The 20007-nt window shown below is 50.2% G+C and overlaps 1 protein-coding gene across 12 annotated transcripts in view; it reads left to right on the top strand.

The window, feature by feature from the left end:
* The window catches only part of Cit (citron rho-interacting serine/threonine kinase), a 175807-nt gene extending 156508 nt beyond the window's left edge, over nucleotides 1–19299 (top strand). For 10 of the 12 annotated variants that reach the window (XM_050159019.1, XM_050159018.1, XM_050159016.1 and 7 more), the window contains 10 exons: nucleotides 106–241; nucleotides 2360–2499; nucleotides 5640–5732; nucleotides 6966–7074; nucleotides 7177–7305; nucleotides 7852–7932; nucleotides 9703–9781; nucleotides 9885–10064; nucleotides 15595–15904; nucleotides 16853–19299. In XM_050159019.1, the coding sequence (XP_050014976.1) occupies nucleotides 106–241; nucleotides 2360–2499; nucleotides 5640–5732; nucleotides 6966–7074; nucleotides 7177–7305; nucleotides 7852–7932; nucleotides 9703–9781; nucleotides 9885–10064; nucleotides 15595–15904; nucleotides 16853–16876 (1281 nt within the window). In that variant the 3' untranslated portion in view covers nucleotides 16877–19299. The remainder of the gene's footprint in view (nucleotides 1–105; nucleotides 242–2359; nucleotides 2500–5639; nucleotides 5733–6965; nucleotides 7075–7176; nucleotides 7306–7851; nucleotides 7933–9702; nucleotides 9782–9884; nucleotides 10065–15594; nucleotides 15905–16852) is intronic. The other 2 variants (XM_050159017.1, XM_050159013.1) reach the window with 1 other exon arrangement.
* Nucleotides 19300–20007: the final 708 nt, after the last annotated feature.

Raw genomic sequence — 20007 nt, 5'->3', positions numbered from 1 at the left:
CCGTCAGGATGCATGGGGAGGGGGTTGGCTTTGCTGCTGCTAAGCACAGTGATTATATCTGTGGTCACGTGACTTATACTCTGTCTCTGGACTTCACCCTGGCAGGTGGTGCTGGTGGGCACCGAGGAAGGGCTCTATGCACTAAATGTCTTGAAAAACTCCTTAACTCACATCCCAGGAATTGGAGCTGTCTTCCAAATTTACATCATCAAGGACCTGGAGAAGCTGCTCATGATAGCAGGTGGGTGGCCTGGTCACAGCCTCTCTGACTTGGAGAGCTGCCTTTCAACCTGGAGATATGCAGAGGCAGCCCTTGGCCGTGGACTGGGTCAGCAGTGCCCCTCTTCCGTGTGACTCTGTTGATGCCAGGCCTCGGCTGATGAGCCCTTTGCCCACATCTGGTTCCTCGTCAGTGTCCAGTTTAGCACAGTCTGGCACTCTCAAGGAACGCTGTGCCATTCTGCCCAGTGGAGGATGCTGAATTGGTTTTCATTGCTGTCGTGAGGTACCTGAGACTAGGCGACTGATGAAGAAAAGAGGTTTGTTTACCCCTAGTTCTGGAGGTTCAGAAGTCCAAATGGCATTGTGCCAGCGTGGTGCAAACTTCTCCTTGGCTGCATCACCTCAGGCAGCTAGCATGGCAGCAGCATGCTGGGAATCAGTAGGCGATCACCATACAGGAGCACTGGGTCAGGCTAGACTTGCTTCTTTACCAGAGCTCTCATGGACTCCGGGAAGCTGCCTTCTGAAACCCAAGACCTCCCTCGGATGCTGGACCTACCTGGTTGATTTTATGTGTGTGTTTGCCCACATGTATGTATGTGCACCCTGTGAGTGCAGTGCCCATGGCCTCAAAGTCTGCTTGAAGTCCAACTTGGTTGTTCTTTTTTAGATAGGGTCTCAGGAAGCCCAGGCTGACCTTGGACTCCCATCCTCTCTTTCCCAAGCAGAGGAATTCTGGGAATATTTCATTGCGCTGGCCCGCAGGCCCTTTGTTCTAGTTGCCTTGGCCCCACTGAGAGCCATTCCCTCCCGAGAGCTTGCCTCCTGCGCATGATCGTGACGTGGCTACTTATGTTTATGAATGCTCAAACCCGTCCTCTGGGTTCAGCCAACACATTTCACACCTCTTTCCCTCTCTGCATATGTGTCCATTTTACCATTTGAGCTAGTGTAGGAATGTCCCCACCTCACCTGTCTGCACGTGAACCCGTGAGCCGGGGCCATTCTGTCCATGTCAGTGCAGCATCTTTTATTTGGTTAACTTCATTACTTGACAGGAGTTTTATTTGTTTGTTTCTTTATTATTTTAATTTTTGACATGGGTAGTAGGATGTGGTGGTGTACGTCTTTAATCCCAGCTCTTGGGAGGCAAGGTACCGCAGCCTGATCCAGAGACAGCCAGGATGATCAGAGCAACCTTGCTTTTAAATTTTGTTTGTTTCCAAGACAGGGTTACACTGTGTACCTCTGGCTGTCCTGGAACTTACAGGCTGGCCTCAAACTCAGAGATTTGCCTGCCTCTGCCTCCCAAATGCTGGGATTAAAGGCATGCTTTGCCACCACTACCTGGTTTAAATCTTGTCTTTAAAGAAAAAGTTGAGCTAGGTATCTCAGGCTGACCTTGAATTTTTTAGAGTTACCTTGAAATTCCAGTCCTCCTGCCTCCACCTCCTGAGGGCTGCCCACCACCAGGTAGTGATTGGTTCTCTCCACTCCCTTTGTCTCTCACAACATGGACCCCTCATGGTTCCCTAATACATTCTTTCTTCCATGTTCTCGGAGATTGCCCAGAATTCAGCCAACATTCTTCAGTTTCATGCCTGCAAAAATTTCCCTATTCCCCAAGAAGCTGAACCGAGAAAATCAGCTGCTTTCATTTCCGCTCTAAAGCCTGGCTGATGATGAACTGGTCAAGTGTGTTCCTTATCTGAACATCCAGAAATGTTCCTCTGTCTGAATCTTTGGGTGTCACCATGGTGTCACTGATGGAAAAAATCCCTACTTATCTCATTTGATTGATCTCAGTCAAAATTCAGGACCCCCCCCCATACACACACACACACACACACACACACACACACACACACACACACACTACTGTATAAAGTTGACTTTAGGTTCTAAGAGGACTATGGCACATAGCAGAATTTTGTATGTAGAGTTGGACCCTATCCCCAAGGTATTTCATTATATACAGATATTCCAAAGTCGGAAGCCCCTTCTGCCCCACTCATCTTGGATAAAGGGCACTCCCTGGCTTCTCCACAGAGCTCCTATGCTTTCTGGTCGTGGGTACTCAAGTTGTCTTCGGTGGCATTTATGGCCTCCTCCTGACCACAGCTCTTGCTTTCCGCAGGGGAAGAGCGGGCCCTCTGTCTGGTAGACGTGAAGAAGGTGAAGCAGTCCTTGGCACAGTCGCACCTTCCCGCCCAGCCCGACATCTCCCCCAGTGTGTTTGAAGCCGTCAAAGGCTGCCACTTGTTTGCCGCTGGCAAGGTAAACTCCCCTCAAGGTCTTTGCTGATGGAATGTTCTGGAAACCAACCCTGTTCCTCTTCCCACCAAAATTACTGAGTCAACCTTGAACATTGGTTTTTACCACGTGCACCAGGAGCGCTTGGCGTCCTCTTGGTAGTGAAATAATTTGGGTGGGTGCAAAGTTTGCTCAGGGTTCTAGAGTACATAACTATACACCGAGCCTCTTGAAAAGGACAATGCAGGGACCAGTGCACTCAGGAGGCAGAGGCAGGCAGGACTCAGAGTTCAAGGCCAGCCTGGTCTACGTAGTAAGCTTCAGGCCTGCTAAGGTGTATAGTGAGTCCCTGTCTCAAAATAAAACAAAAACAATTTGGGGATAAAAAAGCAATACAATATGGAACCCATGTCTAAACTGAATGAAAGTGTGCTTATTACTAGACACGAACAAAATCTAATTTAAGATATTTATTTGGCAGTCCCTCGGTGCCTGCCAGGGATCGGTTCTGGAACTGCCACTTGCAATACAGCAAAATGCAAAAAAGCTCCAGTCCTCTCTGCTGAGCACAGTGATGGGGTCTCATACTTCCTTCCCAGCCTCTGTCATCTATAGAGGGCCTCACTAGCTTTGGCTGGCCTGGGCCTTGCTATAGAATGGATTCTCTCATTTCACCTCCATGCGGGGTCCCAGGGATGGAACTCAGGTCACCAGACTTGTGCAGCAAATGCTCTCACCTGCTGAGTCGCCCCGCAGATCCCATAGCTTTCATTTCGATTCTGTTCCTCCCTTTCTTTGGGGGTTTGTGGTGTTGCTTTGAAATCCAATCTCATACTGTAGTTCAGGATGGCCTCAAACTCATGGCAATACTCCTGCCCCAGGCTTTGAAATGCCAGCGTTGTGGGCATGAGTGGCCATGCCCAGCAATTTTATTACCTTTGAAGAGGTACAACTTTGGGCTGACAAAGGCGGCTCAGCTACACAAGCCTGACGATCCAATATTGATCCCTGGAACCCGTGTGAAAAGCTGGATGGCTGATTCCCTAGAGCCGGGGAGAGTCCTCTCCTTGAGTTAGCCTTCCCCAGTTATACACTCTAGCACTTCCCAAGACACACCCCACCCCACCATGCTGGGACCTTGAACAGTTAGGGCATAATTACACACAAATGGCCCAGGAGTGGTGGAGTCCCACGTGAGGGTTCCGTGACTCTCCTCGTCCCCTCGGCTGCAGGTTAGTGTCTGCAAGCAGGCACAGCTGATTTAATGAACTTTGTGGCTCTTTTGCTCAGAGTGCAGGGTGGGAAAGTTGTCCTCTGACCTGCGTCCATACAGCATGGCATGCGCATAGGCATGTATTGTACATGTGTGTACATATTTGCACACACACTATGGGTGCACATGCACACTTACACTTTAGCAGCGGTTTTATGGAGATGAAATTTCATTTAACATTTTTTTTATTCTATATCATGTATGTGAGTATTTTACTGGCATGAATGCCTGTGCACCACATGCCTGGTGCCCATGAAGGCCAGATGAGCCCTGCAGCTGGAGTATGGCCAGTCGTGAGCTCCCATGAGGCTGTGGGGAACTGTATCCTGGTCCTCTGCAGGAGCAGCCCGCACCTTCGCAGCAACATCAGCTTCCAGCATTACCTTTAGACTTTGTCACGGCATTTTTTTTTATTTATCATATCTTTTGCCTTTGTCCCTTTTCTTCTTTTATTTAATTTCCCCTGACTTTCCTATTGTTATTCCAGGTTCTTAGTTCACTAGATTTCATAGCATTTCCTAATACCAGCGCTTCAGACTGCTGTTTTAGCTGTACCTTGTAACTTTGATGTGGGCATTTATTTTTTATTACATTCCCATATATTTTAAATATTTTTCCTATGAACAATGAGTTACTTAGAAATGTACATGTTAATGTCCAAAAAACCTTTTAAAAACGATAAATCACTTTTATTTTATTGTTCAAAATACTAAAACCCATTTGAAATGCGCATATAGATTTTAAAGCCTCATAATGCACTGTATACAGCCTCCCAGAACAGCATTATGAATAATTTACATTTTTTCCTCTCTGTTCCTTCAACTGCTGACCGTCAGTTGATGGCTGTGTGTGCAATGGACGTCTTTTCAGTCTTGGTGAAAGGCAAAAGCCTGAGTGTAAGAGGTAGAAACATCTCGATATAGAAGGCCGTACTACAGACCCTACCGAAACCTTGTCCCTCTAGATGGAAAGTGTATTCGTTATTTTCTTGTGTCTGTGACCAAATCCCCAACCAAGAGACTTACAGGCGGACGGATTTCCCATGGTAGTCAGTACCTCATGGCAGGGGAGGCGTGGCAGCCAGAGCTCACACCAGTGTGGATCAGAAGGCCTGAGACGCTGTCATCCTTCAGGCTTCCTCCTTCCTGCCCTTCCTGTAATGGTTATTGTTAGTAGCTAACTTGACATAGAAACAAAGTACACATGCATTCTGAGCGCTAGCGCGCATGCATTCTAGCCCATGCACCTGTCTCTCACGCCTTCCACCTCTTCAGCTAGCCACAGGCTGCCCCAGGGCGAGCCCTGTCTCCCTTGCCTTGTTATTTATGTCAGAGGATTTTGTCACAGGGACAGAAAAGAAGCTGTGCCTCTGCTATCCTCCGTGGTTCCAAATCATCAAGTTGACAGTGGAGATGAACCACGTGACAAAGCTGTTTACAACCTTCTCCCTACCTTCCTCACGCCACCCTGTCCTCTCCCATTCCGGGCGATGTCAAAAAGTCCGTCTCCACCCAAAGGCACGAATAAAGGAACTGTGAGGTGTCACGTGGCCGCTAGACCATCTCTGGATCCCAGCTAAGGCAGTGAGTCTCAGGCAGGGGTGATTCAGTCCTCAGGGGACATTTGTAATGTCTGTAGACAGTTTTGATTTTACAACTAGAGGGTGCTATAGACATCTGATGACCCAGGCCATGACACCCCCATTACGCCAGTGTGCAGACCGTCCTCCGCCTCCATCACAGGATGATCCGGTCTGAAACATCCCCAGTGCTGAGACCAAGACTCCGCTCCAATCACACTCCTTCTCTAGGTTTATGCAGAGCTCCGATTCCTCCGATTCATGCTGGTGATGTGTTCTCTTTCTTGTCCCCCCCCCCCCATGGCCTTCTAGATCGAGAATAGCCTCTGCATCTGTGCCGCCACGCCGAGCAAAGTCGTCATCCTCCGCTACAATGACAGCCTCAGCAAGTACTGCATCCGGAAGGCAAGCTAACGGCCCAGCCTCCCCACCCCCAGGGCCTGCACACGGGCCCCAGCCAGGGTGGTGCACACAGCGGGCTGTGTTGACTCTCTGCTGCCCAGAGCATGGCCCTGTCCTTCCTGGAAGAGCCAGAGCCTGTGGTAACCAGGAGAGTGACCCTCTCGCTTTCCTTCTCCTGTTTGGGATCAGGAGGTGGATGGAGGAGGCGTCTTTTTTGAGCTGACAGAAGCAGCTTTGTCTTGGTTAGCAGTCCCCAGCAGAGTCCGCCTCATCTCCCTCAGTGTTCAGAGGTCTCTGGGGATAAGGGAAAGCCATCGCTAGCTCTGTTTGATTCTCCTCAGGTCAGAGTACTGTGTGGAGGAGAAACATTCTGACCTTTAAGTTAACCTCACATCTGGAGAAGGTGTTTCCTGGCCCCAGACTAAGTGTGCTGTGGCTCATGCCTGGTCACGTCACGATAATACCCAGAGCATAAAAAGATATGAGTTATGTGTGTAGGTGGTTGTTAGTGAAACGGCTTCACGGTAGGCTTGTCAGCCAGTGTTTGCTGACCGCCTGTGTAGCCTGTGCATTGGGGAAGGATCTGGCTACCTCAGTGTTTTCTGATTGGTGAGATATTAAGGCTGGGAAAGAGAAAACCCTGGTAGGGTCCTGCGTCTGTTTCTTCACGCTTGGCAGGGAGCCGATGGATATGTTTTTCCATGATGGTGATGATTAAAGTTTGAACTGCTGGCTTCAGGCAAACGCAATTCTGAGCCATGGCTTTAAGAAAGCATGCCGGTTACGTTTTGTTTTATCTTAATGATATTTGGATTGGCCTAGAAATGACTACAAACAATGAGTCAATTAAGACGGGAATGCAGGGATACTCCATGGATAATACAGACTCAAATTAGAAACCAGCAAATTACAAACTAGCCCAAAGGAGGACGCCGAGGCCAGGCATCCCCGCTGCCAGTGTTAATCGTTGGTGTGGCATTCCAGTCTTCCGCTCCTGGAAGAATGTTTTGTTTGTGTTTGCCTGTCTGTGGAAATGGTGTCTCACCCGTTTGGGACTTGCAGTTCCCCCTTGTTTTCTGAGGCTGCCTGGGCTGATATAGAGCAACAGTTATTAGGTAGAAACAGGTTGCATGTCATCTTGGCAGGCATAGATGGGAGGCTAGAGGCTCAGGCAGAAACAGCCGAGGAGAGGAGGTGTCCTGTGTCATCTCTGTCCCTCTGTGCCCCTCATCTCAGGAGATAGAGACCTCCGAACCGTGCAGCTGTATCCACTTCACCAATTACAGTATCCTCATTGGAACCAACAAATTCTATGAGATCGACATGAAGCAGTACACGCTCGAGGGTAGGGCCGTGCGTGGTCTTCCTTCCCACCCCACAGGGCTCGGGCCTCGAGGAGGGAGGCGTGGGCATCGTTCCTGAAGCCCCATCTCACCTGCCTCCACAGAGTTCCTAGACAAGAATGACCACTCTTTGGCGCCTGCTGTGTTCGCATCCTCATCCAACAGCTTCCCCGTGTCCATCGTGCAGGCGAATGGCGCCGGGCAGCGGGAGGAGTACCTGCTCTGCTTCCACGGTCAGTCCCCAGCCCGGACCCCTGCGGTTCCCTTGGTCGGCAGGGTGGGTCCTGCCAAGGGGCAGAGGATATTTGCCCAACGTCATGGAAGCCCTCGGTGGCTCCCCGTCCCTTTCATCTTTTTGTCATTCACCTTCTTCCTCTGGTTTGGTTTTTGCTTCTTTTTCTCTTGATACTTGTTTTCTTTCAAGTTTTTCTTCTTTTTTAATCACTGGGTGTTTCTTTCCCCCTTCCTGTCTCTGATTTTCTTCCTCTTCTGTCTCCTGTCTGTCTGTCCATCCATCTTCCTTCTTCCCTCTCCCCCTTCTCTTCCCACTTCCTTCTTCCCCTTTGCCTTAGTCCTCTTGCTAGAATAAATTTGATTGATGAGATAACTTTACAAGAAAATCCTCATTTTAATTTAACTGAGGCGATGGTTCTGCGGAAGCCGGCTGGCTATAGCAGTCCGGTTAAATCTGGTCAGTTGTCCCTGGGGTTTGTTCCCTGTTCTGTCATAGCGTATGTGGCCTCTGGAGCTAACGCCTTAATGTTCTTGACACCTTACAGAATTTGGGGTGTTTGTGGATTCTTATGGAAGGCGTAGCCGCACAGACGATCTCAAGTGGAGCCGCTTACCTCTGGCCTTTGGTACGTGAGGTACCGGGTTGGGGTGCGGGGCTCCTGTTTGCTGAACCGTGTCCTAGGAAAGAGCTGTGTGGAATTCTTGGCTTCGGTCTGCTGCTAGAGTATTCTAATGGACTTAAGTGGCGTGGACGGTATTTACCTAATGTGTCTGTGGAAAATGTGTAAGTCAGGTCTCCCAGGCCGAATTCCAGCCTGTGAAATGTTTACGATCTCAGGATACAAAAGAGACTATTCCCTGTGGATGAGAAGTCATTCTCAAGGCTGTGCAGTGCCCCTGAGTTGAACATACATTATTAATTCTGACTAGGCAGAGCAATGAGGTCATGTGCATTCATTCTGATTCTGTAAGAAGAAACACTGTGGTGAGCATCCTTGAACTGATGCTGAACACACAGGTTGTATCCTTGGGTTGTAAGTGTCTAATTGTAGAGTGGATCCAAGAGCAAACACACATACATGCAAGTCCATAAGACAAGACCGTGTGGATAGTCTACAGCACCATCATGGCCGAAAGGACACACACACACAGACACTCAAGGTAAATAAATAAATGTTAACCCATTCTGAAACTTGGTGGCTTATAGCAACATGCATGTTACCCATGACTCTGGGTCAGCTCAGCTCTGCCCCTCATGATGTCAGTGGGGTCCTGAACAAAGTGCAAAACCAGCCTCAGAAACAAGGAGAAACAAGGTTGCTTTTCTTGCTTTTCTTTTTGCTGGCCAAGGGGATGGGAGTCACTCACTCTGCTAGAGGCCATTGTTCCCCTCTATGTAGGTTCTTCAAAGAGTATAAGCAAAAGCGTCATGGCTTGCCACAGGAGCAGCAGTGAGGACCAGCTTTCCTCTCTGGGGGAGCAGGATCTGTCCTGCCCTCTCTAGTTTCAGTGACGCTATCACACAGAGATGAGTTTTACCATATAGCTGGCATGGCAGCACACACAGGAGGGTCTGGAGTTCAAGGCCAGCCTGGGCTACCTAGGGAGACTCTATCTACAAAATGAAACAAATAATAACAATGACAAAAACCCACAGCAAAATCTAAATACCTATCTTATAAACTTGGAGGGGCTTGAGAGATGGCTCAGCAGTTAAGAGCACTGGCTGCTCTTCAGAGGTCCCTGGATTGAGTTCCAGCACCTACATGGTGGCTTATAATCGTCTGTAACTCTAGTTCCAGGGGACCTGATGCCCTCTACTGGCCTCTGAGGACATCATCACAGACATACATGCAGGCAAAACATTCATATACTGGGAGGGCGAGATCTTTAAAAATCTTACCGAGTAACGGTGTAAACAGCTCCACAGGAGACGTCTCACCCGTGTGTCCATCTCTATTGTCTCCATCTCGCTGCCCCCAAGGGAAGAACTTGGATGAGTTTATCGTCTTCCCAGTGTTTTATCAAATACAGACATCCGATAGACGTCTCCCTGTCCTGAGTGGCGCTCCTGTATCCTGAAGTTGCCTTGGTTGGGCAGTACACTGTTGTAGGTGTAGGCCTTTTTGCTGTCTCTTACCTTGGGCAGAGCTCCCTCGGGGCACTGTAATTTACCTGACTAACTCCTGGGATAGAGTTGTTCCTGACACTGTGGCTTGGTAGCGAATGAACCAAGCCCCTGTGATTATGCCGTGTGGGGAAGTAGTCGTGGGGTACCGGTTTCTGGGCCACTGGTCTTTTTGCAAGTCTTGATTTTCCTTCTTCTATCCTCCCTCCCCCATCTTTGTTTTTGTTTTGTTTTTTCCTCACGCTCCTCCTCCATGGTGACCCTGCAGCCTACAGAGAACCTTATCTGTTTGTGACTCACTTCAACTCACTGGAAGTAATTGAGATCCAGGCACGTTCCTCCCTAGGGTAAGCATTTCCCTCCATGCTCTGGGGACAGGTTTAGGGGCAGGAATGCCGTGCAGCGATGGAGGTAACCATTATTGATGTCTCCTTTCCTGTAACCCTGCAGGACCCCTGCCCGAGCATATCTGGAAATCCCAAACCCGCGCTACCTGGGCCCTGCAATTTCCTCGGGTGCCATTTACCTGGCCTCCTCTTACCAGGACAAGTTGAGAGTCATATGCTGCAAGGGGAACCTGGTGAAGGAGACCGGCACTGACCAGCACCGGGTGCCCTCCACCTCCCGCAGGTACTGAGCCTCCCTCCCCAGGGCAGTGAAGAGCAGGGGGGGACATCAACCACATTTTAGTTCCTAAGCATCTCAGGTATTGTGAAGGACTCCCCGGTCAGGGGTCTCCTGACGTCGCCCCAGGGGTGTCTTCAGTGACTCTGCTGAGAGCAGTTCACAACTTAGACTCAGTTGCTTTGGTGTGTGTGTCTCTGTCATGCTAGCTGCTGAGCCCCACAGAGATGTGTGGCCCCTCCTTCATGCTGCTCAAGCCCAGTGCGGTAGCGAGGCAACTAGAGCCCGAGTTCTAGTCCTGATGGGCCTGCAGCCTAGACTTGGGACCTGGATGGACTTCCCCAAAGAAACAGCAAGGGAGTGACATCAGGAGGGCAGGGAGGTAGGACATATAGGGGGCCGTGGCCTCCTAGGCCCCTCAAGGCTTCTGTGGAGCCTGAGAACTTTTTTGTTTTGTTTTGTTTTGTTTTGTTTTTTCGAGACAGGGTTTCTCTGTAGCTTTGGAGCCTGCCCTGGAACTTGCTCTGTAGACCAAGCTGACCTTGAACTCACAGAGATCCTCCTGAGTGCTGGGATTAAAAGCGTGTGCCACTACCACCTGACTAGAGTTTAAATTTTTTATTTTTAAATTTGTATTTATTTTTGTGTTGGTAATCTAACCCGGGGTATAGGACTCAAGGAACACAAAAAGTATAAAGTAGTACAGTCTCCTGGGTTCCTTTTCTTTCTTGTGTTTAAGAAAAAAATTAAATATTTATGTTTTTTTTTTTTTTTTTTTTTTTTGAGACAAGGTCTTACTGTGTAGTCTTGGCTGGCCTGGAACTCATGATAGATCAGGCTGGCCTCAAACTCATAGAGACCCATCCTCCTCTGCCTCCCAGCTGTGTTACTACACCCGGCTTGAATTTTTTTGTTCAACTTTTATGTTATGTATATGAGTCTTTTGCCCACATATGTGTGTGTGTGGTACCTGGGAAGGCCAGAAGGGAGCGTTTGATCCTCTGGAACTGGAGTTACCGACATTTGTGACCTACTGTGTAGGTGTTAGGACTTGAACCCAGGTCCTCTGGAAGATCAGCCAGTGCTCTTAACCTCTCCACTCTAACCATCCTCCTCCTTGACTTCCGTGAAATTGCCACGCTGCCCTGAACTCCTGGCTCAAACAGTCCTCTTGCCTCATCCCTCAGGGAGCCAGACCTGGTTTCTCTTCTTGTTCTTCCCTTTCTCCTCCTCACTCCAGCACCACCCAGGAAGGAACCAATCTTATAACTTGTTGTGTTTCTATTTAGAGATCTCTCTGCATATATATATATGCACAGGCCCATGTTTGCTCTGCCATAAAAACAATCCCACGTATGAGTTTGTTTTCTGGTTCTGTGACAGGATGCATGGCGCTGGGCTAGGTGTAAAGAAGGCTCATGGTTCTGTTCTGGAGTCAAGGGCCCACATCTAGCAATGGCGCAGCTGTCAATGTCTTGAGGTTGTGCAGGGCATCACGTGGTACGAAACGGAACCACACGTGTGGATACCTTCTATGTCCGCCCTGCTTACTTGTCAAGACTCTGCCTCTACCCCTTGATAGCACAGATTCCGTTCCAGCCCTCTTCATATCTCACAGTGAGGACTAGAGAGGGGGCTCCGTGGTCACAGAGAACTCACATTTCGTTCCCAGCACCCACATTGGGGGCTCCCAATTTCCTGTAACTCCAGCTCCAGGGGGTGGGAAGTAACCCTCAAACACTCTAGGTCCTGCTGGGTTCTCTAATGAGATAACTGCTAGAGTGGCCCTTTAAAGCCTAGCATTTCTGGAGATGTGTCCAGTCTCTACCAGTATCTAAGTTTAGAACATTTTTATCACCCCCAAAGGAAGTTTGTTTTCCTCTGCTTCAGTGACTGCCGCAGGCACTTTCCACTTCCAGCGAGGGCTCCTGTTAAACTGCCCAGCAGGGTCCTTCCTCACGCTGGAGCCCCAGGCCCACTCCAGCACAGAGTTCTGAGTGCCCGTGGGTTGTTTCAGGTCAGATATTGATCCCTTTCTGGAAACGGGCTTTGGGGTCACTTCAGACATTGCCCGACTGCAGATTCTTCACAGTGACTGTTTGGCTACAAGTCCGCTGGCTTTCACTCTACCATAGATCTGGAGCAGGCCACGGGCACAGAGCGTGCTAGATTGTCACCGAGCCATGCCGAGTTCAGTTGTCCTGCAAACATACTGTTGGATTGCTGCAAGCCAGTTTCGCAATGTGCTAGGTCAACATGCTTGAGTGTGCACGCATGCGTGCTTTTTTGGCAGGTCTGGGAATTGAACCCTGGGCCTGGCATACTGGCCACTGAGCCACCCTTAACCCCAGGCTTGGTCAGTGTGGTTTTAGTCAATCCAGGACCTTGATGGTAAACCTGAGGTGACAAATGACCTAGTTTGGTTCTGAGTCATGTGAGGTTGGTTTTGCCAGTCTTTGTGTGGCTGCTCTTTGCTCTCATGGAGAAGCAGGACCTCAGAGGTCCTCAGTCCTCCATTCTAGCTTCCTTCCCTCCTTCTGATGGAAGGGGCTGTGTGCTGGGTGCACACCTGTCCCTTGATGTCTTAGCAATGACTCCAGGGCAGTGTGGGGAGCAGCTTCTCCTCCTCTCCTGCTTAGCTGCTGTGCTGTTTATTTATTTAAATGCTCTTGTTGTGGGGCTGGAGAGATAGCTCAGTGGTTAAGAGCGCTGACTGCTCTTCCAGAGGACCTGGGTTCAAGTCCTAGCACCCACATGGCAGCTCACAACTGTCTGTAACTCCAAGATCTGACATCCTCACAAGGACATACATGTAATTTAGCAAAATACCAATGCAAATAAAATAAAAATAAATTTTAAAAAAATGCTCTTGTCATAAACATCAGCAGCTCTCTGGGCTTCCAGTCTGCTACTGGAACTTCCAACCCTTTGAAAATCAAAGAATCTGTGGGCTACAGTACCAGAAAATCAGAGTAGAATCCTCAGGTGCTGCTGAGTCTGCCTTCCTGGGCTGGACCCACTTGTAGCTCCATCAGCTGGGCATAGAAGTTGCCTCACCTTGGCCCAGAAGACTAGGAACCAGAGCCACATCATGCTTAAGAAGCTGGAGATTGCCGGGCAGTGGTGGCACATACCTTTAATCCCAGCACTCAGGAAGCAGAGGCAGGCTGATCTCTGGGAGTTCGAGGCCAGCCTGATTTACAAAGCGAGTGTCAGGACAGCCAGGACTGTTTCACAGAAAAACCCTGTCTTGAAAAAAAAAAAAAAGAAGAAGAAGAAGAAGCTGGAGATGTTGGCCCACAAACTCTGTCAGCCCAGGGGACTATTTCATTGACTTATGGTTTTACTTCTCTGGACAGTTCTACCTGTACACAGCTGTGAGGATCCCCTGCCAGGTGCCAGGCATCCCATCCAGGGCTCCAGAGAGCAATGCTGAGGGTGCTTTCTTTATTCCCCAAGGGCCTGTAATTAGGTGGGTGAACGCCAAGGGTTCCGAGACACTTTAGATGTTGTAAAAGACAGACACATCTTCAGTGTTCTGTGCTGTGCCGGGACAAGCTGCCTCGTACTGGCAAATAGGAGCCACCGTTCTGAGACGTGGTCCTGGCCCCACTGGTGCGGAAGTGGCAGAGCACAGTGCGCACTTTCCTGAGCCTCAGCGTGTCTTGCCGGTGGCCTTACCTCTTTGTCAGTGTGATTTTAATTGCAGGGGTGTGCTGTAAGACCAGTGTGCACTCCAGGCCAGTGTGTACCCCTAAAGTGTCTAGAATCTTGGTGTCACTTCCAAGTCATGCAGAAAAGGGTCCACGGGGTCCACGTGTTGGGTTAGACTTCTCCGTGCCCTTGCACATTGCTCCTGACCCCTTGTGGTCCCGCGGTGAGGGCTTGTTCTGCTGTCCAGCTTGTTCTGCTGTCCAGAAGGGCCCCAGTTGCTGTGAAATAGCAGTGTGGCTTCCCTGGGGGCTGCCAGCAAGTCCCACTCCTGCCCGCAGTCAGATTTCCGCTACCGTTCTGCTTCTAGAATGGTCTTTTCGCTCCTGGCTGCTTCGGGTGGGTCAGTGTCTGTGACTGGCGTGGCTGGCTGGCATTCACAGCAGGCCCCATTTTCCTGGTTTGTTTAGCAGAGCAGGGACCGTCACTCCGCCGAAACTAAATGACGCGGTTGCTCGTGGGCCGTTATGGATGTGGAGATGGAAGACGACTGCCCCCTTGGCCTCAGATGGGGTGCCCTTTGTCCTCTCATTAGTCTCAGCCGGTGCCCCGAATGCCTTCTCTGAGTCCCCGGGCACGGCACCCTCCTGTGCCGTATGATGGGCCCCTGTGGACACATTCCAGAATTTCTCTTCCATTGTACACAGGCTTAATGTATTTCTCCCCCTCTTCTGTCTCTCAGAGCTCTGCAGCTCGAGCTGTGTGGAGACTTTGAGTTCTGGGTGTAGACATCAGGTCCCTTCCATTTAACACCACAGAGAAGTGGAGTGGGTGGGGCTGGCTTCAGAGTGTTTATCTGAATCGCCAGGTAGCCTGCGTGGGAAAGCCAGGCCACGGCATAAAGCTGTTCATGGCCAGCTGACCACAAAATGACCTCTGTAAGCTGGCCTGGTTAGCTCTGCCTTCTAGCAGCTGGTAGTTAGGGCCGCGGGGCCGGGGGGGGGGGGGGGGGGGGAGGCCTTGTGTTCTCAGTAGGTTGGGGGAGATCAGAGGTTGTTAATGGTTAATCTCTGAGCCAGGGTGAACTAGCCAGACTGTCTCTGTCTGCCCTGCTTGGTTTCCTGATTTTATCAAGTGTCATCCCTGTGGAAATTGTCGACCTTCTGAGCAACTATATCAGGTGCCACAAAAACTTGGAAAGCCACCCTCAGGGAGAGGGAGAGGTGACCAGCACAGGGCACAAGGCTGTTATAGATCCAGCCCCTGATGGTGAAGGTGATAGTCTTCCTCAAGGCTGTCCTTGATGGGCCTCTGAGTCCTGCGTTATGAGAGGCCCCGTTCCTAACAGGAGACTTCTGGGAACTATTCGGTTGGTATGATCGAGTGTGGAGATCATGACTCCAGACTGACCCCTCCTGGGTGCTACCTCGCCCCTCCTGGCCTCTCCACCACCGTGCACTTCCCTGTGCAGCGAGGGCTCTGCTCTCTCAAGCTTGTTTCCATTGGGTGGTGTTTGGAGACAGTGAGGCAAAGCGCAGAGGGCTTAGCCGAGGCGGGCACATGGCGAGTGCACAGCAGGTGAGAACTGGCACCGACACCTGGAAGCTTGGGTTTCTTTTGTCCTTGTCCTCAGGTCTAAGCTTTCTTTTAACCCCAACCCTCAGGGGCTGAGGCAGGAGGATCATGACTTTGAAGCCAGCCTGAGCTTCATACTTTATAATGAGTTCTAGGCCAGCCAGAGCTACATAGGGAGACCCTGTCTCAAAACTAAAGCAAACAGCCTGAACAGCAGTGAGAAGAAGCTTGCTTAGATACTTAGAGGGGAAGGGAATTGCAGCTTTGGGGCCGCAGCTTCTCAGACCCCTGACTCTCTTATTGCCCCCAGCAGTCCCAACAAGCGAGGCCCACCAACATACAATGAGCACATCACCAAACGTGTGGCCTCCAGCCCAGCGCCACCAGAAGGCCCCAGCCACCCCCGAGAGCCAAGCACACCCCACCGCTACCGAGACCGAGAGGGCCGGGCAGAACTGCGCAGGGACAAGTCCCCAGGCCGTCCCCTGGAGCGGGAGAAGTCCCCAGGCCGGATGCTCAGCACGAGGAGAGAGCGGTCCCCAGGGAGACTGTTTGAAGACAGCAGCAGGGGCCGGCTGCCTGCGGGAGCCGTGAGGACCCCACTGTCCCAGGTTAACAAGGTGAGGCAGCGTCCCGAGGGCTGCACAGCTCTCTTGTGGCCAGAAGCTGCCTCTTGGCTGCTGTTGTAAAAGTGAGACTCCATGACTGTGGCTCAGGCTGTGGGAAGTAAAAGCTTAAGAAAATATTATTTATAATATTTATTGAAGGTGCTTCCACCACAAATGGCAACATGTGTGATTAGGGGAAGGGGGTATGCACACCTCAAAATGTAACAGCTACCAAAGGGTAGGCTGTTCCCTGCCCAAGAGGCAGTACTAGTGGCTTCTAGGTCTATTCCGTGCACACAAACAAATATGTGTGTGTGTGGCCCCTGTAAGTACAAATGATAGCAGGCTAGATATTTTCAGACATGCAGATAAGCTCATGTATTGTAGACACTGATATTTTTCTGTAAGTTCTCCAGAAACTTGTAACTGTGCTTTTGCCTTCTAGAACTTTGAGCTTTTTCAACATCTGAAGTGGTACCCGGGTGATGTTTAGGATAGTGTCTGAATCAGTAGGTGGAGATCATGAGTGTGCACACGGGTCCTGGGGGGTCCATCCTTCCTGGTGGACTGTCCAGTTTCTAGAGCCCACTCTAGCTAGAGGTGCCACCTTCCTGTCCGCTGAGGATGATTTTCTGAGTGTCACTGATGCTGCTACAGCACACGGTCAGGACTTCCGGTAGAGAAAGAAGAGAAGCAATGTAAATGTTTTCCCATTAAAACTTATTGTGCATATGTGTGCATGCAGCTGTGCAAATTCAGTCTGGTTGGGTTTTTTTTTTTTTTTTTCAGTAACTGTTTCCTGCCTGACCCCATGCCTTGAGGGATGGCTCTGTTAAGTTGGCGCCACTGCCCACCGCTGGTGGGATAGGACAGATACCATTAAGTAACACTGGCCTCACACACAGAGTCAACAGTTGTGGCCTTGGATGCTAAAACCTCTCCTGTTTGTTTTGCTCCTAGGTCTGGGACCAGTCTTCAGTATAAGTCTCAACCAGAAAAACCACCTCCTCATTCAGTCTGCAGGACCACACCACACCCTGGGTCTCTGCCGCAGGGGACCCCAGCGCCCGTCCACTCGACCCGCATTCAGCACAGCTGGGTCCAGACTGTCCTTGGCACGGATACCCCCACCTACCAGGGGTGCAGATAGCCAAGGCTCGTAGGCGCTGCTGGCACTCGGTGCCCCACCCCGGGGCACCTTCCTGCAGTCATCCTCTTTGCACTTTGTTACTCTTTCACTCATTCAGAGACTTTTGTATTTAGCTCCAGCCTGTACCAGTTCATCAAAGGACGCCAACCCGGACTGTGGCTGGAGTCTACCTGCTACTCCGAGATCCTCGGGTTGCTTGGTTTTTCTTTGCTTTTTAGTGTTTTTTTCTTTTCTTTTCTTTTCTTTTTTTTTTTTTTTTTTTTTTTTTTACGACAACAGAATTCTTAGTAGATTTGGATAGCGACGTATTTCCTGTTGTAGTCGTTTTTAGCTAGATCACACCATCAGGTCTTTGCCACTGAAACGTAGCATAGAAGACTCCCCGTTGGTCGGCTAACCTCCCGTGTTCATGTAGCTTCATTCTTGTTCTGGTCCAGTCTCATAGATGGCCCTGTTGGACGCAGGGTGACATCGTAGCCAAATGTTTACCGTTCTCATTGCCTTTTATGGCCTTGACAACTTCCCTTCCCACCAGCTGAGAATGTATGGAGGTCGATCCGGCCTCAGCTCGGAGGCAGTGACCTGGGGCCAAGGGACCTCATCAAACTCTTCTCCCCCACCCCTCAGCGTCATCTCCCCAGCCTGCTTCCCCAGCTTTCCACGTAGCTTTGGCCAGGAAAGCACGCAATAGACTTGCTGCAAGCCCAGCATTAACAGGCCTTGGGGTTGGGCCTGGGACCGGGGCACCCACCTCCTGTTCTGAGGGTTGGCCTGTTGCTCCTCACTCCTCTGGAAGGGGGAGGAGAGCTGTCTGGGAGCCCTGCATGGCGGATCACTGCATGCGCTGCCCCTGACCTGGCTGACTCCTCCCTGGGTTGCTCTGCCAATGTACTGCTGCCATCCCATAGCCCCACCAAGCCGAGACCCTCTGATACTTGTCAACTAACCGGCCACAGCAGGCTGCAGTCTGTAGCACTGAACAAACGAAAAACAAAAACGCTCAAGCCTTACGACCAGAGAAGGATTTCAGCAAACCACACTTCTCCCTCAATTTCCCCTCCCACCTTCGTTCCCCGCTGACTTCAAGAATGCCTGTGTGTTCACACAAAAACCCAGCACAGTTCTACCCCACGAAACTGTGACTTCGCAGATGAGCCTTTCCCTAGGGCTGGACCTAAGACCAGGACATTGGAGAGAAGCCGCAGCTCAACTCTTCCAGCCCTGTGGGGCTGGCGAGTCCCCCCTTAGGTGCAGTGCGGCTTGCCCAGTCTCTCTCCACGCTCTTTAGAGTGGGAATTCCTGGCAACTGGATAGAACCAACGTAGAGGCTTTGCAGTTGGCAAGCTAACTAGCGGCCTTACTTCTGCCTTTAATCTCCCACAAGGCCTCTTCTGCTTTGGATTCTCCACGATTCTTAGGCGTGCCTCCACAACTGAGGCACCTCCTAGGTAGGCTGAAAGGTAGACCCGTCCCCACCACAGCCGGTGACCGTGTCCACAGTCCATGTCACTTCCCAGATTACAACCTGGCCTAAATGCCGGCTCCTTCCTGCTCGTCTCTGACCTAAGTGCTTTCTTGTTTGAAACGCCCGTGACCCTCCATGTCCAGTGCCCTGCCGCTGTGTTTTATGTGTGGCTTGGAATCTTTGGGGTTGTGTTCCCTGTCCCCGTTCCCCCAGGGCAGATCTGACTGACTGTTTGCTGAAGTTTTTGTCTCTTGGTCCACAAGTATTTGGAATGGTCACTGATACCTGGTCTTCAGTCTTGGCATTTCATTTAGGACCTCCACGAGAAATGGGCACCGTGAGCCCTGACCGTGTGTATTGCGCGTCTCATCTGTGAAGTGCTTCCTGCTACATAGAACTAGCTCAGAAGACTGTACATATTTACAAGAAACTTTATATTCGTAACAAAAAAAAAGGAAATTGAATTGGTTTCTACTTTTTTATTGTAAAAGGTGCATTTTTCAACACTTACTTTTGTTTTCAACGGTGGTAGTTGTGGACAGTCATCTCCGCCGGAGTGGGGAGCTCTCTGTGTGACCACCGAGATGCCAGCAGGAAATAATCGTTAACCCGAAATCGCAGTCAAAAGCTTATTAGCATCAGTAAGATTCTAGGTCTCCAAAAGTACAGGCTTTTTCTTCATTACCTTTTTTATTCCGAACGAGGAGAACACACGGACAATTCCAGATCCACCTTGAGAGGAATGAACTTTGCTGTTGAACAATAGTGAAATAAAGCAATGATCTCAAAATGTCCACTCCCCTGGCATGGTCTCTCGTCAGAGCACAGGCTCACTGGCACAGCATCTCGGCTCTGAGGGAGGATCGTTCTGGGTGCCGCTGGGTAGCTAGAATCAGATTCTGATCTTGGGATTAAGACTCGGGGAACACTTGGTTTGGTGAGGGCTTCTATGAACCAGGTGCTTGTTATTAAAGTTGTTTTCTAGGACAGGGAACTGGAAAGCAGCTTCAACTGCCGCCCAGGCTACTGCAAAAAGGATTAGTCTAGAACATATTAGCTTAGTCTAGAACATATTAGCTGTGAGGCAGCTAACCAGGAAAACAGGTCAGCACAGGATCTTCCTTATCCCATTACACTGAGGCCACCGTGAACTTAATCCTGCACTTGTCTTCAGCGGGGGCTCGGGTAAAGGGGGCTGAATGCTTCTGGCTCTGACTAGACGGTTACTGTTTGCAAGGTAAACGCTCTCCACCACGTTGTAGTTTATGTAAACTGGACTGGTCCAGAGAAAGACCCCCCCCCCCAATGCCTGTTGCTTTTAATCTCTGATTAAAATACAACACGGTAATTGGATGTAGTTAAAAGCTGACTTTGAGGGTCAAATCTAACAGGCTTTTGATGGGAGCTACAGAGGCTGTGTTCCTTGTGATTGGGAGAAAGACAATGACTCACGAAGGAGGAAGTGAGATTTTGCAACTCTTCCACAGAACAAACAGAAAG

Source organism: Alexandromys fortis, unplaced genomic scaffold (assembly GCF_014885135.2).
Source record: "Alexandromys fortis isolate MF-2015 unplaced genomic scaffold, M_Fortis_MF-2015_v1.1 scaffold_90, whole genome shotgun sequence".
Classification (NCBI taxonomy): Eukaryota; Metazoa; Chordata; class Mammalia; order Rodentia; family Cricetidae; genus Alexandromys; species Alexandromys fortis.
This window is presented reverse-complemented; position numbering and strand designations above follow the sequence as displayed.